This window comes from Macaca mulatta, chromosome 7 (genome assembly GCF_049350105.2).
Source record: "Macaca mulatta isolate MMU2019108-1 chromosome 7, T2T-MMU8v2.0, whole genome shotgun sequence".
Taxonomy (NCBI): domain Eukaryota; kingdom Metazoa; phylum Chordata; class Mammalia; order Primates; family Cercopithecidae; genus Macaca; species Macaca mulatta.
Window position 1 is genome coordinate 124,864,815 of NC_133412.1, and position 16,513 is coordinate 124,881,327.

The window sequence follows — 16,513 nt, forward strand, 5'->3', positions numbered from 1 at the left end:
TAATTGGCAGAAAATTCTACCAAAGGAAAGGAAGAAACATTTTAAATGAAAACCATTACATCAAAATCCTTGAAAAATTGATTTTACTCTGTAATTAATTTATATGCTCCCATATTTAGCATGTAAATGAGGCCAAATATATGTCATTCTTTAATTTTAGGAACACACTGTTGATACAGGCACACACACACACAAACACACACACATATATTTGGAAGTAACAAGTGTGCTACCACTGGCTAGGAATAGTTGGGGGAGGGGGTAGGAAACAGAACTAAAGCAAATGGCATGTTATCAGCACAGATACAATTAGCAACATTTTACTGTATCACACATACTTGCAATGCAGTGTATCTAAAAACAAACTTAAAGGAAGTGGAGAACAAGGAAAACATTTTCCCCAGTTAATTCCCATAACAAGTCACAAGGATTTCATCATAAAGTAGGAATTACAAACAGTGGGGGCAAAAAAGTAAGGAATAAAGATTAAATTCACAAAACAAGTTGATATCTTTATGTTTTCATGACTGTGATCCATAAATCCAACTAAATCAGGTTTTTCAAATGTATTCCAATTTAACTCATCTTCTCTGGATCCCCCCAAAAGATTTTAATGGCTGGCTTGTCTTGAAACTCAGGGACATTTATTTGTGAGTTCTCCAAGATGCTGAGTAACATGGCAATCTTTAAGAAATAAAGTCTGCCAAGCGCGGTGGCTCATGCCTGTAATACCAGCACTTTGGGAGGCCAAGGTAGAAGGATGGCTTCAGCCCAGGAGTTCGAGACCAGGACCAGCCTGGACAACATAGTGAACCTTGATAATTAGCTGAGTGTGGTGGCATGCGCCTGTAGTCGTCACTACTTGGAAGGCTGAGGTGGGAGGATCATGAGTCCAGGAGTTTGAGGTTGCAGAGAGCTATGATCACACCACTGTATTCCAGCCTGGATGACAGAGCAAGACCCTGTCTTTAAAAAAAAAAAAAGTTTGCCAAATTCTTTCCAGGGGTAATGAGCTGAGTGAGAGAAGACAGCATAGTGCCCAATCCCCAGTGCAAACAGTAACTCTGTCCCTACTACTCCATTGAGACTGGGAGCCTCCAGATGTGGGTGGTTCCGCATTGTTCGCATTCCTCCTGGAGACACTTACTGCTGGGCTACTGCTCCCGGAGCCACAGCTGACAGATGAGCCTCTTGTCCCTGCTAGATTTTACAACCTGGCTCCAGCAATGATAGGGACTGAAGGCAAAGGTGATTCCAGGGGACTGCCAGTCAGCTCCCCATTTGTGACCTGGATTGTCCGACTTTCTCCTTTATAGTGTGTGTATGGCTCAAATGAAGCAATGAGAAACTTGAAGGACAAAAGCTGAGTTGCAGATGGAATATAGAGGGGTGTAGCAACCTAACTGAGAACTTTGATCATTCTTCCTTTAGTCTGATCAATTTAAGACACAGTCGAGCTTACACTGTTGGAATGGAGGAGCTGTCATCCAACACTGCCCTATTGACTCTTCTTGCCAAATGACCTCACATAATTCCTTATAATTATTTTTAAATGTTCTACCCACTAGAAATGGGCTGAGAATTTTGTTCCCAGCCCTTCCTATTCCATATACATATCTAAGTTTGAATCAGTTTGAGCAGGGACATATCTTGGGTTCTCTCCTGGTTTTCTGATACACAGTTTGCTATCTGAAAATCAGCCCCTCTCTGCTGAGAAACTGGACACTTCAAGTGTCAGGATTTTTTTTTTTTTTTAAATTAAAACTAGGTGTTTCCATTTTTTTTCCACGGGACTTTTCTTTTCCTTTGTTTCTTTAAAAAATTATTTACATACTTCTCTGCCGAGTTCACACACAAAAATAATTACTACGAACTCCACTATTAATAAGCTACTAACTTTGGGTAATTTGTCTGTTTCCTGGTTTCATTATTTGTAAAACAGGAATTATGATGGTACCTATTTCATGAGGTTGCTGTTATGACTAAATTAGATAATAAACTTGGCATGCACCTAAAACACACAGTAAACAATAAATGATCAGCTGTCATTATTTTAAATGATTATTTCAAATGCATTGCATTCCTGGAAACCACCCTTTTGAACTTGTCATTCATAGAATAAAACAGTATCTATCAATGCAACTTCGTATTTATCTATGAGGCATTACCTTCCAAAGCCCTGAGCAGGTCAGTACAGTGGAGATGAAATATGTCCCTCTATATACATAAAATATAGAGATGTCCATAAGGCAGCATCAAAAGAGCAAGCTACGAATGGGAAGGAGTAGAGATTGGGATGCCTGTATACCCTGTTCAGTCTGTATTCCATTTTCTCTGAGCTGCTCTTCAGCATATTTATGGAAATGTTAATTAAGAATATGATTCCTTTATACATTATTAGATTGATGTAGAAGTTTCTGGGGACTAGATGCAATTATGTCATTCACTAAGACTGGTAGGTTCCAGTGCTTTCTTTAGTTGAATGACTTCTTATTGACCAAATTAATAATTAGTTTTAGTTATTCCATTAACATCCCAGAAAATTAAAAACAGGCAGTCCTTCCCCAGTCTGAATTAGATGCACTAATGTCAATATCCTTATTGTGACAAAAGATTACTAATCACATTTTACCACATTCCTCCCCCCCACATTTTTATTCCTTGGAAGATAGGGGTAGAGTTGCAATACCTAAAGCATTTTGGGGCTTCAAATTAAACATTTCAGAAATATTTTAGATCTGGCCTCTTCATTTAAAACTTGTTTTAGTATAAGCATCAACAGGGCAACTACCTATATGCCATGAATGGGTATCAAAATCATTGGGACCTTGTTTCTGATATTTTAATTGGAGATTCCTGGCCCTGTCACCAATTCTTAAATGGTACTGATACATTGCCAAGTTTGGAAACCACTTTCTGAAAGCAATCAGCTAATAAGTCTAAGTGGAAATCAAGCAATATTTGAAAAAGGTGCTTAATGATCCCCTGTTTACAACTATTCTTCTTGGGTTTTGCCTTCATGAGAATTTGAGTATATTTGAATTTGTAATTATATATTCTTTATTGTAAATGCTAGTGATGTGATGAACAACAGAAGTATAAAAATAAGAAAATGGCTTTAATCAATATGAATCTGATCGGTTTGATTTATACAAACAATTCTTGATAGCCCTAATAATCATTTCAATGTTTACTTCTACATATTTGGCAGTAGCTATTTGTTTAAAAAGCTATGGTTTAAAACACACATAGTTCCAGCTATTAAATACATTTCTACTAAACCACTTAAAAATAAAATTTAGCAAATTATTTATTATAACTTTCCATGGTAAGAGCTAATATTCACTAACTTGTGGTTAAATTTTGGAGTTTATACTTTATTAACATAGCTTTCCATTTTTTTTTTTCTTTTTTGACAGAGTCTTGCTCTGTCGCCCAGGCTGGAGTACAGTGGCATAATCTCAGCTCACTGCAACCTCCACCTCCCAGGTTCTCCCAAGTAGCTGGGATTATAGGATAATATCCTTCCAAGTAGCTGGGATTATAGATGATGCCAACACACCCAGCTAATTTTTTTGCATTTATTTATTTATTTATTTTAGTAGAGAGGGGGTTTCCCTATGTTGGCCAGGCTGGCCTTGAACTCCTGTCCTCAAGTGATCCATTTGCCTCAGCCTCCCAAAGTGCTGGGATTACAGGTGTGAGCCACCATGCCCGGCCTATTCTCCTCCTTTAGGACTTAATTTTTGTTCAATAAATTGATTCTTCACTGCTATTAACTTAAGTGAAAAGCTTGGGTTTCCACCTTTTTTCTTCTGGGTCTTCACAATTGTTTAATTGGGATTAAGATAAATCTGATCCTACCTCTGTTGAGAAAGAGTCTCCTATTTACCTTTCCACTCAAAATCTCCACATACTAAAAAAGAAGGTGATCTAGGACGAGATAAAATGTGTACTGAACATCTTGGGGCTATGGGAAGATCCAAATAAAGTGAGGGGAAGGGTGGAGGCAGAAACTGAGTCCAAATATCTCACTCTCTAGGTCCCAAAGACATGATCCTTCACCTCCAGCAACTTTTCAATAGATGCTTGGCAGGCTCAGCCAGCACCCCCCAGATACTACCTGCCCTGACTCACAAGGGCCCCTCTATGTTCCAGTCAAGTTCACCCTTTTGATCAGTGGCTTTCAAGTCGGGGCAGTAATTCTTTGTTGTGAGATTCTGTCCTGTGTTGTAGGATGTTGAGCAGCATCCCCAGCCTCTGCCGGCTAGAAGCCTACAGTAGCACTGTCCATCCTCCCCACTTCCCCCATGAAGCTGGGACACCAAAAATACCTCCAGACACTGCCAAATGTTCTTTTAGGGGCAAAATACCCTCTACTCAAGGGCCACTAGAAGTGACAAAATATGGCTTTGAAGGTTCCCTTGTCTCACGATTATCTCCCACCTTACAGATGCTAAAATTTATTAATAAGGCCATGCACCTTTTGTTTCACAGTCATAGACTAAAAGGCTTAAACTGTAGGTACTAGTTTGAGGTAATTTTGGTGGGATTTCAGTGAAAGTACAACTAGTCAGTCATTAATGGCAAAGGGTTGGTTTTCAGAACCTTTCTGGGTCTGCTCAGAAGGGAACATAGTAAGACAGGGTTTTTGACACCTGAAGTGGGCTACTTTTTAGAAAAAGGAGGCCAGAGGTCGGGCATGGTGGCTCACGCTTGTAATCCCAGCACTTTGGGAGGCCAAGGTGGGGGCATCACCTGAGGTCAGGAGTTTGAGACCAGCCTGGCCAACATGGTGAAACGCTGTCTCTACTAATAATACAAAAATTAGCCAGGCGTGGCAGAGCATGCCTGTAATGCCAGCTACTTTGGAGGCTGAGGCAGGAGAATTGCTTGAACCCGGAGGTGGAGGTTGCAGTCAGCTGAGACCTCGCCATTGCCCTCTATCCTGGGTGACAAGAGTGAAGCTCCATCTCCTAAACAAATAAATAAAAGGAGGCCAGAGACTAAGAACAAACCTCCAAACCTTGATTACTTTACCTGGAATTATTTGTCCCTCTGTCAAACACGTTCCTGGTGCCTTGTCAGGTGTGGTGTTAGATGTAGTATGAAATATACAGTCACTTCAGCATTTCTGTAGGAGGAAGAGGGCCTAGGACATGGTGAGATGTTAAATATTTTAGAGTAATAATTTGAATGTAAAGCTCCAGGACTAGATATTAGGTTTTGTTTACCTTTGTTCCTAAGACCTAGTACACAATAAATACTTAATAAGTATCTGCTAAATGAATCAAGAAATCAATGATGGAGAAAGCTCTAAGAGAGCCAGGGGAGCAGGGGATACAGAGCTTTGGTAGGAGGAGATTAACTGAGAAGATTCAGGAGAGAATGGCCTAGAAGATATGGAAAAATCTGTAGGTGGAAAGGACTGAAGCTCTAGGGAGAAAATACCTGACCAAGTCTGTACCAGAAGCAAGGCAGTTTAGGGACAAAGGGCATGAGCTTAGAGTCAGATTTCCTGGGTTCAGATCCAGGCATCACCACTTATTTTCTTTAAGAACTTGGGCATCTGTAAACCAGGGATAATATCTTCCTCAAAGGGCTGTTGTGAAGATTCAACAAGGTAATACATATAAACCTCACAGATCAGTGACCAGCAAGAGTAAGGCTTGGTTGACCATTGAGAGTGGCAAGATTTCAGAGTGGGATGAGGAACCTATGGAAAGCCATAAACATGTGAACAGTCACTGTGTGATGAAAAGGAAAGAGCTACACAGGGATGAATACAAAGTTGACCCAACAGCTATGAGTGTTTCACTGACCAAACTGTTGTCTTGGTGATGTGACTAATCAACTCATTTATTCAATTTTCTTTAGGCTTCTTCAATGTCTTTAAAGCAAAATGTAAGAAAACGGATGATTGAGTTGATCTGAATTTTGGGATTGTTAAGAAAGCTGGATTAGAAGGTCAAAGGGATTGGGACACGAGACTACTCAGGGATTAAACTGAAAAAGAAAGAAGTCAAGCCAAAAAACAGCTAATAAACTGAAAGAGCAGGGCAGGGTTTGGGGACTGAAAGTCTAGTGGGAGATGGTGGACAAATGGCAGATGTGGTGGATAGAGCAGTTTCCAGTCCAAAGGTTCAGAGGTGGAGCAGCTGCAGGAAACACAAGGCCCAGTTAAACCTTGCATGAAGGTGGTGGAGGCTGAGCAAATGGAGGCAAGGCCACACGTTTTTTCTTGTTCAACTCAAACTATTCTGTTCCCAAGTGTATCTCATCAAAATGTTTTGTGAGCAAAGAATTCAACAATAACCACTCTAGTAAAATCCTGCTAATAAACTTCTTAATATCTTGAAAAGCTGGAGGATGTATAGTTAAGAATAGTTTCTCTTTAGTTGAATGACTTCTTATTGACCAAATTAGTAATTACAGTTTGTTATTCAATCATCATCACAGAACATCAAAAACAGGCAATCCTTCCCAAATTTGAATTAGATGCACTGATATCAATACAAGGGAAGGCTAAAAATAGAAATAAAATATATAATAAGGAACACCAATAGATATAGAATCTTGATTATACCATATATTGACACTTGAAAAAAATAAACATTATGTGAACTGAGTGACGTAAGGCGTCCCATTCAAATCAACCAAGTCTTCGTAAGGGATAGATCATTTCTCATCAATACCTGGGATATCTGGCCAAGAAGCTTCTCAAAAAATGTTAATCCTTTTCTGTTCTCATCTCAGTGCATCTGGCCCTTCACACACACATCCTCTCTCTCTCACACACACACACACACACATATACACTCTGTCTCTCACACACACACAATCTGTCTCTCTCTCACATACACACATACTCTCTCTCTCACACACACACACTCTCTCCACCGATCTCTATGTGTAATTTATGTGATTCATTCATTCAACAAATATGTGTCAGATACTGTTCTAGACAAATGGGGCCATAGCACTTAGAGAGATTTTAGATCTGTGCTCACATGAAGCTTAAATTCTAAAAGGAGAGACAGTTAACAGATTCACAAATCACAGTAAAAACAGTAAAAAATAAGTGATGTGTAATATTTTACATTGATTTGTATATTCTGTATTGTACATAAAACTATCATATATTAATGTGTCTCATTATCCTTTAAATTGGGGTATAAGTGTGTCAAAATGATCCAATATGGACTATTTGCAGAATAGAAAATCACTAATAATGCTGATTCTGTTTTTCTGCTCAAGAAATCACATGGAATGTTTGGCTTAATTATATAGGAATAACAAATATGTAAAAATGTTTTTACAAGAGAGAGTATTTCTCTGCCCCCAGTCTTCCTTTCAAAGCTAAATCTAGTTAAGAATGCTATTGGCCAGTACTTTCTTTTCTCCATACATGTCAAAAGTAAACATCTGAATCTGGGGTCCTTTGAGATGAATCTTCCAATCCATAATTTCTAATTCAATCTCCATGGTCTAATTAGCAGAGTTCTTTCCTTGAAGAACTAAAGTATAAGAAGTCTGTTTAGGCTAATAGAATAATTTATTAGGATACCTTTGAAAAAGAACAATCTAACCACTACCTTGCCTATAGAAAACTTTCTTAAGATTTTCTGGCATTTGGTTTCATAGCCAAGCCAAACCAAAGTGAATGCAGATTTTGTTTCTAACCTAGAATCAGGTGAGAGGAGAAACAGAGATCTAATGTCAGGTGTTTCAAGGTACTGTCTTCTTTTCATCCAACCAGTTAGTATAGCTAGCACATCAGGACCTTGTTTTATAACCAAATCCCAACCACCATGGACAGGTAGGGTGTCCCCTGGAGGCTGCACCAAGTCCTTTAGCCTCGGTGAACTTCCCATGTAATTCGAGAGCTAGGAAAGCCTTTTTTTTTTTCCTTCTTGGACAGTATCTTGCTCTGTCGCTCAGGCTGAGTGCAGTGGTGTGATCACAGCTGACTGCAGCCTTGACCTCCTGGGCTCAAGTGAACCTCTACCTCAGCCTCCTGAGGAGTAGCTGGGACTGCAGGTGCAAGCCACCCCACCCAGCTAATTTTTAATTTTTTTTTTTTTAAATAGAGATAGGGTTTCACTATGTTATCCAGGCTGGTCTCGAACTCCTGGGCTCAAGCGATCCACCTGCCTTGGCCTCCCAAAGTGCTGAGATTACAGGCATGAGCCACCGCATTCGGCTTAGGATACCTTATTTGTCATGATTCTTTCTTAAGCAATCAAAAACAAGTTCAAAGGTACATTTGTTACGCTTATAACCTACCCAGGGTAACTAAATTAAAACAGAATGGACAGGTTTCATAAATTGCCAGTGGAACTTTTGTTGGTATTCTCAAGAAAGCCAGCATTGGCCAGGCTGTACATGCATATTCTGAAAGACGGATGTTCACCCCTCCCACTGTTCCAGTTCAGTATATCTTAGGCACATGTTGATAAGATATCACAAAAGACTGAAGAGAGGCCGGGTGCAGTGACTCAACGCCTGTAATCCCAGCACTTTGGGAGGCCCAGGCAGGTGGATCATGAGGTCAGGAGATCGAGACCATCCTGGCTAACACAGTGAAACCCCACCTCTACTAAAAATACAAAAAATTTGCTGGGTGTGGTGGCGGGCGCCTGTAGTCCCGGCTACTCGGGAGGCTGAGGCAGGAGAACCACTTGAACCCAGGAGGCAGAGGTTGCAGTGAACCAAGATCACACCACTGCACTCCAGCCTGGGTGACACAGCGAGACTCCATCTCAAAAAAAAAAAAAAAAGAAAACCCATCACAGAAGAGAACCTCAGTGGCCTAAGATCTCCATAATGTTATCACTAGTGTTTGAAAGGACTCCTCTGAGAATATTATGTCAGATAATCAGAGCGTGCCTGAGGCATAAGTCAAAGAGTAACTAGTCTGTTACCAGACAGATTGCTGCTTCCTTTCTTCTCACGTATCCTAATGGGAGCGTATCCTAATGGGAGCGGAGGGAATTGTCTCCCAACTCTGGGGTAGGCATTTTTTCCCCCAGGTTTTCAGTGAGTAACCAAAGAATCAGAGCTGCAAAGCTACTCTGGAACCTTTAAGACTCACACAAACAGAATACATGAGTAAGTGTCATATTGTAGGGAATCCACCCTTTCCTGCCCTTCTGCTCAACATTTTTCTGTACTAGAGCTCTTCTATCCTCAGTCTTCTGTATAAGGTAAAGTCTCATGCATAAGGCAGCAATCCCATGTTTATACATAATTCCTCCACTATATTTTAGTTAGTAGCAGTATCCCTTAACCTAGCACTGCCTTGCCACTATGCCTTTCAACTCCAAGACGCCAGTGCAATTCTCTAAGATGGGCCCTCTCTCCTACATTGTGCAACACCTTCCCAAGAGCAAGGGGCCCGGTCTGGCCCTTCCAGCCTTATCAAACCTTTCTTCTTACATCTGGAGTATTCTAGCCCTCAAGGAATGGGAATGTGATGTTTGTGGTGAAACTAAAGCCACAACAGAATGGAAACAAAGTAGTTCTTTAAATACATCCCCTGTAAACTGTATTAAAATGAAACTTTGACCCTGGATAATCAAGTTATTCTACTTTTACATATTTTTTTCCCCAAAATGTGATGATCAGGAGAATAAAATTTAATGAATTTAATTTTTTCAACTCTGTATTTCTATAAATTGTATAAAAGTAAATCTTCTTGAGTTAGCTTGCTACATAAAATTAAGCCCCGTGCTATGCTGCCTCTGAAAAATAATTATGCATATTCCTGGTTAGGGGCTCCTCGTGTATGGTAATTAGACAGCTGGATTAAATGAATGATAATCAATTTTCCTGACTTTTCATAAGCATTAAAGTCTCTTTGGGTACTTTATTTTTACTAGCTAAGAATAATAAAAAGAGCATTTTAAATGTTAGGCAGTGAAAACCAGGACTTTATCACTAAACTATTTAAGTTTCCATGTGAGATTATTTTCTTTCATTAGCTACAGGGACATCTAAAACCTTAAAGTAGGACTTAATTAAATTTGTTTTGTTTGTTTAAAGTACTTTTTGTTTTGCTTTTAAAATGAATCTCAGTAATTACCAAAAAGAAAAATGAACTTAATTTCTTTATTATGACTTTCAGCCAGAATGATGAACGGTATTTAATTCTGGAAAACTATTCTTTAAAAGCCAGTATGTTAAATTATTGACTTCTCTCTTAGACTAGAAGTTACATATCTGAATCCTGGATAACCCTGAATTATTATTATTATTATTATTATTTATTTATTTATTTATTGAGATGGAGTTTTGCTCTTGTTGCCTAGGCTGGAGTGCAAGGGCACGATCTTGGCTCACTGCAACCTCCGTTTCCCAGGTTCAAGCGATTTTCCTGCCTCAGCCTCCTGAGTAGCTGGGATTACAGGCATGCACCACCACGCCTGGCTAATTTTGTATTTTTAGTAGAGATGGGGTTTCTCCATGTTGGTCAGGCTGGTCTCAAACTCCCGACCTCAGGTGATCTGCCCTCCTCCACCTCCCAAAGTGCTGGGATTACAGGCATGAGCCACTGCGCCCAGCCAATAAGCCTGAATTATACAAAAGATAAAAAATAATTATTTTTTTCTTCTAATATGCTAATCTTGTCAACATACTATCCTGGTGTCTAGAAAATACCTGTAAAGGAATGTGAATTACAGCAGTTCTTATCTCATTTTCTATATTATTGTGCTCTTTACACCAAAATGTAAAATACCACCTACCAATGTTTATACCTCTCAAAATAAGGCTATGGCCATCATGCTTTAAAGGCATGGCTCTGTATGCTTGTTCACTGTGTCCTCTGCCATATGCCTACACTTAAAATAACCTGGGGATATTTAGAACATTCCAAAGCCCAAGCCATACCACAGACCAATTAAATTATATGCCTGAGATACAAGCATCAATAGTTTTTGAAAGTTTCTAGGTAATTCCAGTGTGCTTGCAAGTTTGAGAGCACTGTCTCAACCAACTTGTTCTCAGGCAAACTTCTGTTCATCCTTCCCTTCTCAGTTCACAGGGGATGTCTGATGCTCTCCCTCCCTAGGCCTTCTCATTATTCCTCCTGTGTATCTCTACCATGGCATGCACTATGTTGTAACTGTTAACTCACATGTCTGTTCCCCAATCTACTATAAGATTAAGGAGTATTTTTATTTTTGAATCTCTGAATCTAACCCTTTGCCTGGTGCATGGCAGTACCCAATAAATTCATAGAGTGAATAACCTTTTCCTAAGAAAAACAAAAGCAAAAATGTAGAGTTGTGTTAATATTTAAATGCCATGGGGAAAGTAATTGTTTAGGATGTGTTTACAGTAATGTTTCCCTGGTAGGCAATGTCCCATATTTAGAAAAACACCGTATCAGTGAAAATAAAACATCCCAACATTAAGAACAAAAATATAACTTTGAATTATTACCCACAAAGTTGCATTTATTGTAATAAGCACAGAAAAATGTTTCCTGTGATAATATCCAAAACAACACATGCTTTCTCAGCTCCCCTTCCATCTTTACTAGATTATGTATTACTTTCCATATCAGTCCTTTCAGAATTCGATGATGTTACAGGAGTTTACATACCTGATTTTAAGAGTTTAAAATACTTAGTTTACAAAATATTTTGAGTCTCTGTTTAAAATGGTATTTGTACTGTTAATATCATCATTATGATTCAGAAAATATTCACATAGTGAATTTTCCTACAATCTAATTCTGGACAATAAGCCAGGTCTTGAACTCCTGGCCTCAAACAATCCTGTCACCTCAGCCTCCCAGAGTGCTGGAGTACAACTAATTTAAACATACTTTTTTTTTTTAAACTGTTCAAAATATTTTGCTCTTTGTTTTACCTAATTATATTTGCAGCAATGTTTCACAGCCTACCAATACGTTGTTGCTTATCTGTTAGATTTTGATTCATGAAACCTGAAAATAAATCAGATTTAGGAACTGTTTTCCAAGATAGTGATATATTATTATCTAACGTATCTTTACACATGAAATGCTGGATTATCTCAGTAGATATCAAATTAATTTAAGACCTTACCAAGTAGTACTCAATATGCACTCATTCTGATGCATATAAAAGACAAAAATGAGTAAAAAGTGAAATCCTCTACTTTTAAATGCCTACACTGTCCTCAACTATTGTTATCCAATTTTTAATTTTAGTACACTAAGTACAACTCAATTTTTTTTTTCTTTCTTTTTCAGACAGGGTCTCACTCTGTCACCCAGGCTGGAGTCCTGTGGTGTAATCACAGTTCACTGTGGCCTCAACCTCCTAGGCCCAAGCCATCCTCCCACCTCAGCCTCGTGACTAGCTGGGACTACAGGCATGGGCCACCAGGCCCGGAACATTTATTTATTTTTTATTTTTAGTAGAAACAAGGTCTGGCAGGCTGTCTTGAACTCCTGGCCTCAAATGATCCTGTCACCTCGGCCTCCCAAAATGCTGGAGTACAACTAATTTAAAAGGCAGTCATTGAAACATATTTCTTGTTCTCTTTTCCATAATGGAGTCATGACTTTAAATCATAAGTACAGTATCCTTAGAAACTGCCCAGCTTTATCAGAAATAAGTTCTGAATATATTGTCAATTGTGAAAAGACAAAAGATCATAGTTCCTAATATTCAGTTCTAATGGTATGGTTCCCAAAATGTAAAAGTTGTGACTGAGGCAATTATTTCAAGAGAGCTTCAGCTGTAAATGAACACAAAACTGAATTCCTTTGCCATGCAAACAAGAGGCACACTTTCAACCAGTAACAGCTGGCTTCACATATTCATCTTTGGATGAAAAGAGCAGGGCAGTTTTAAAGTTGACTTCTGAGAGCATCAGATTTTGGATAGTGTCCTTTCTCAGGTCCTGTTTTCTTGTCTCCTCATCCCATTTTCAAAGCCAGACAAATAAACCCCCTCACTCCTTTAGCGAAGGGCTCAGTGAGGGCGTTTTGCCACCCGTGGCCAGGGGTCACTGGGTCAGCAAAGTCAGAGGAAGCCTTGAAAGGCAGAAGGCCAGGAGACTGACGCCCTGCGGGACTAGGGGCCAGGTGCTGGGTGTCTCTCCTTTCGTCTGCGGTCCCCAGCAGCAGGTCCTGGTGGGCGCAGACTGACTGGAGAGGTGCAGCTCGTCCCCTCCTCAGACCCCGAAGTGGCAATGAAACCTCCATCTCCTGGCTTGATTCTTAGTGCTATAAAAAAATCTTCCACTGGCCCTTTGCATCTCTAGCCCTCCATCCCCCAAAGCCACTAGCGGGAGGGGACAAAAATAATTTCTGAGGGGCCACGGGCACTAAAACCACAGCAGACAGAGGCTGTGTCTACCTGAGGAACTGGAGAGGTAGAATTAGCGGGGGAGGCTGGGCCTCCTCGGCGGCGCCCCTCCATCCAGCGTGAAACCCACGAGGCGCGGCGTCCCGAGTGGCGGGTGGGCAGGTGGCTGTGGGATTCACGAAGCCTCCTCTGCTGGGGATCGCCTCCTCTCGGAATGGCCTCCCCTCCGGCGATCCGCTTCAGTAAGAAGACGCTCAGGCCAAACAGCCGCCCCCGGCCAGCCCGCCTCGGCTCCGGAGGGAGCGCCCCGAGGGAGCCGAGCCGGCGGCGGAGAGGGCCATTCGGCATAAGGTGGGGAGCCGCCGGGGTCCCCTCGCACCTCCGTCTCCACAGCACGGGGAACGGCCCTGATCGTCGTGGTCTACACCACCGCGTCCACCTGAGGCTCGCCTCGCTTCCTGGGTGCCCAGAAGGGTGGCTTACTCCGTTTTCTCCTGCCCCCAAGTGGCCGCACCCCTCCACGGGACGCTTGGTTGGGTCCAGGGCGGGGCGGACGGGCGCTCCCTGTACGGTCGCTAGCTCGGCGCTCAGCTCCCGCGGCTCGGCTGTCTCCGCGGCCAGTTAGGGCGGGCCGGGGGCGGGGTCTCAGGGGGCGGTGCTTCAGGGGGCGGGGCAGGCGGGAGGCGTGGGAGGGGGGCGGGGCGGACGCGGAGTGCTTCTCTGGCTGGCGGGGCCAAGGGGCTGAGAGGAGCGGGACAGGCTCGGCGCCGGCAGGAAGACTCAGGGGGCTGACCACAGAGCCCAACGCCTGGTGCTCAATACTTTCTCCGAGGTACGAGCAAGAACCCGGTGTCTGGGCCCTTTCCGCTCTCCCCATCGCCCAGCCGCCGCGCCCCGGACGCCCGCTGTGCCCCCTGCCGGCGGGGCGGCGGCGGGACGGGGTTTCGGGAGGGTTTCTGGAAGTCGCGAGTCCCAGCGAAGGCAGTGGCCCCACTCTCCGCCTCTTTCTTCGTTTTCTTCTCGCTCCCTTAGCTCTGGGTGTCGGGCACCGGCGGGAAGGTCGCTTTTCCGCGAGTCGGAGCTCGTCCACTCCGGGACAGGCGGACGAGGCCCTAGGGCAGCCGAGCCTGGCAGCGGGGGAGGCGTGGAGCTCGGGGCTGCTTCAGCGGCGGGGGCGGGAGGCTGGTCCCGGCTGCGGACTGCGCGCCTGGGCTCCGTGCGCCGCGCCTGGTCCTCTGCATCGCGGAGGTCCCCGGATCACAGAGCTCCCTGGCGGGCCCCGGCGCCCAGGTCAGTGTCGCTGTGGCTGGGCGCCGGGACCAGCACCCGAGTCCCGCGCTCCCGGGGGCTGCGCCGTGCAGCCTGTTGTGCGCGCGCAGAGGCCGGACAGCTCGGCTGCGGGAAGGCACCCGAGCGCAGGGTCTGCCCGGAGTCCCAGGAAGTGCCCAGTCGGCGGAGCCGGAGGTTGAGCTGGGGCAGATCGGCGCCAGACTGGGGCCTGGGTGAGATACGAGTTGGGGGCGCGGCCTGCAGAATTTGGGTTTCTGGAGGAGCTTGCGGTGCGCTGGCGGAGCCCCAGGCGAATGGGATTCGGCTCCGGAAGGGCCAGGCACTGTCAGGTATGGACAGCTGGTGTCCACCCGTGTAAATGTAAAGTCTACAGGGATTAGAACAACACCTCGAGTCCTGGGACAGCATAGCCTAATGGTGCGGGCGTTTTCTTAAAAGGCACGAATAGATGGGAAAATGTCAAAATAAGTGTATTTTAAAGTTGAAAGCTGGCAAATTTTTAGGCCGTGCAGTTGTGTAGCTAGTGTCCAAAGAAATATTAGCTCGTTTTCCCCCTTAACACCCTTTTCATTTTTATTTTTTAAGCAAAATCTCTTTTGCCAGTTTTTCCCTCAGGAGCTGTGCATTGCTCACAGCAGGGAAGGAAAACTTCAGCAAGCGTTCTCAGGTTGCTTCTGACTTCCAGCCTGTGCTCTCCAGCATTTCTGAATGTGGAGAAAAAGTATCTCGCTGGACTTTCCGAGTATGATTCCCTTCTGTTCTTCTCTGGGACCGGGCAATGTTTGTTTATGGGTTTTATAAGCATCTATTTAAATTTAGTTTTTGCACGAAATACTCCCTCTTGCCGCAGGGTGTAGTTTGGGGTTTAGAAAATGCTGTTGGAGAAAGCTGCTAGTGGCTTCATTTTCCAAGAATGTAAGTCATTTCCTTTCTGTGATTTCAGGGAGTTGATATTTCACAGCATCAAAACTTTGTGGGGAAAATTTTCCGTAATACATCTGTCATTAAAGAGGCTTGTGACTTTTGGGTTTCCTTCTTAGAGCAGTGCATGAATTTAGGTTCAGCAGTGTTAAAGGATGAGAAGTTTTTTTGTTTGTTTGTTTGTTTTTTAGAATTTAGAGCATTATGAGACTATTGTAGAAATTTTAACAACCAGGACCTACAAATGGCCTGCAGGATGGAGAGTGGGGGAGGGGAGAAGACCAGAAGAGAGGCAGGAAAACAGATGCCTTTGCTGATGTCCTTTGTAGTATAAAACTTAACAGCACCTAATCATTTTCTCAGGTGTGGCTTTGAGAAATAAACGTTTTATGTTAAAAATGAAAATACTTCACAATGTGAGACAGCTGGCATTTGAATACTTTTCCCAGTATGTTTGTAAACATATTGGATTCATATTTCATATTAAAGTGGACATTTAGTAGGATTATTAGATGAAAAGGATCCCCCGGGGGATATCTAATATCATGTTATCTGCAGGACATCTTCTCCAGAAAGACTGTAATATGAACTAATTTTCCCCCCTTTGAGTTGCTTGCAAGAATCTCTGAGATCTGACACTGATGGGCTACAGTAATCAGCAGTTCTTGCAGTACTCAAGACATTTTAAGGGGCAGGAAATCTTTCCTATTTCCAGTATCTCCTTTTTGGGGGCAAGAAGGGTAAGCTGCTAGTTTTAAGTACATAATTTGAATTTACAGATTTATGATGCTCCTGGCTCTACAGGAAAATGCCTGAAAACAGCATGGGCCTGAATGAAGACGCTGCTTTTGAAAGCAAAATGCCAATGTGCTAGGTAACAGTTTTTAGTTACAAATTCTTAAAAAAATTGTTACTCAACTAGGTTAGCTGAAATGGAGGGGGGGTCTTTTTTCTAGTTTTTGGATTTTGTTTCCACATTTAACTATACTTATAAAGCT

General features: G+C 42.6%; 2 protein-coding genes across 26 annotated transcripts in view; one reads left to right on the top strand and one right to left on the bottom strand.

Moving 5' to 3' along the window:
• Window positions 1-16,513, top strand: part of FRMD6 (FERM domain containing 6) — a 249,928-nt gene that overhangs the window by 155,834 nt on the left and 77,581 nt on the right. For 10 of the 24 annotated variants that reach the window (XM_077941008.1, XM_077941012.1, XM_077941004.1 and 7 more), the window contains exon 1: window positions 14,048-14,136. The exons of 2 other annotated variants lie outside the window; for them this stretch is intronic. The gene's annotated coding sequence lies outside the window, so the exon portion shown is untranslated. Of the gene's footprint in view, window positions 1-14,047; window positions 14,137-14,213; window positions 14,924-16,294; window positions 16,390-16,513 lie in introns of those variants that run through there. 12 more of the 24 variants (XM_077941006.1, XM_077941010.1, XM_077941022.1 and 9 more) reach the window with 5 other exon arrangements.
• On the bottom strand, window positions 70-14,249 carry LOC144330256 (uncharacterized). 2 transcript variants are annotated; one of them, XM_077941029.1, is made up of 2 exons: window positions 13,356-14,249; window positions 70-962 (listed from the first exon to the last, which is right to left on the bottom strand). In XM_077941029.1, the coding sequence occupies exon 1, from the start codon at window positions 14,179-14,181 to the stop codon at window positions 13,726-13,728; it is 456 nt and encodes a 151-aa protein (XP_077797155.1). In that variant the 5' UTR covers window positions 14,182-14,249; the 3' UTR covers window positions 70-962; window positions 13,356-13,725. The 2 variants fall into 2 exon arrangements, with proteins under 2 accessions (XP_077797155.1, XP_077797154.1); XM_077941028.1 differs by having other exon boundaries at window positions 70-966.

Excerpts from the sequence above, each read along its gene's own strand:
- LOC144330256 (XM_077941029.1), bottom strand. The coding sequence starts at position 14,181 with ATGGGGAGAGCGGAAAGGGCCCAGACACCGGGTTCTTGCTCGTACCTC.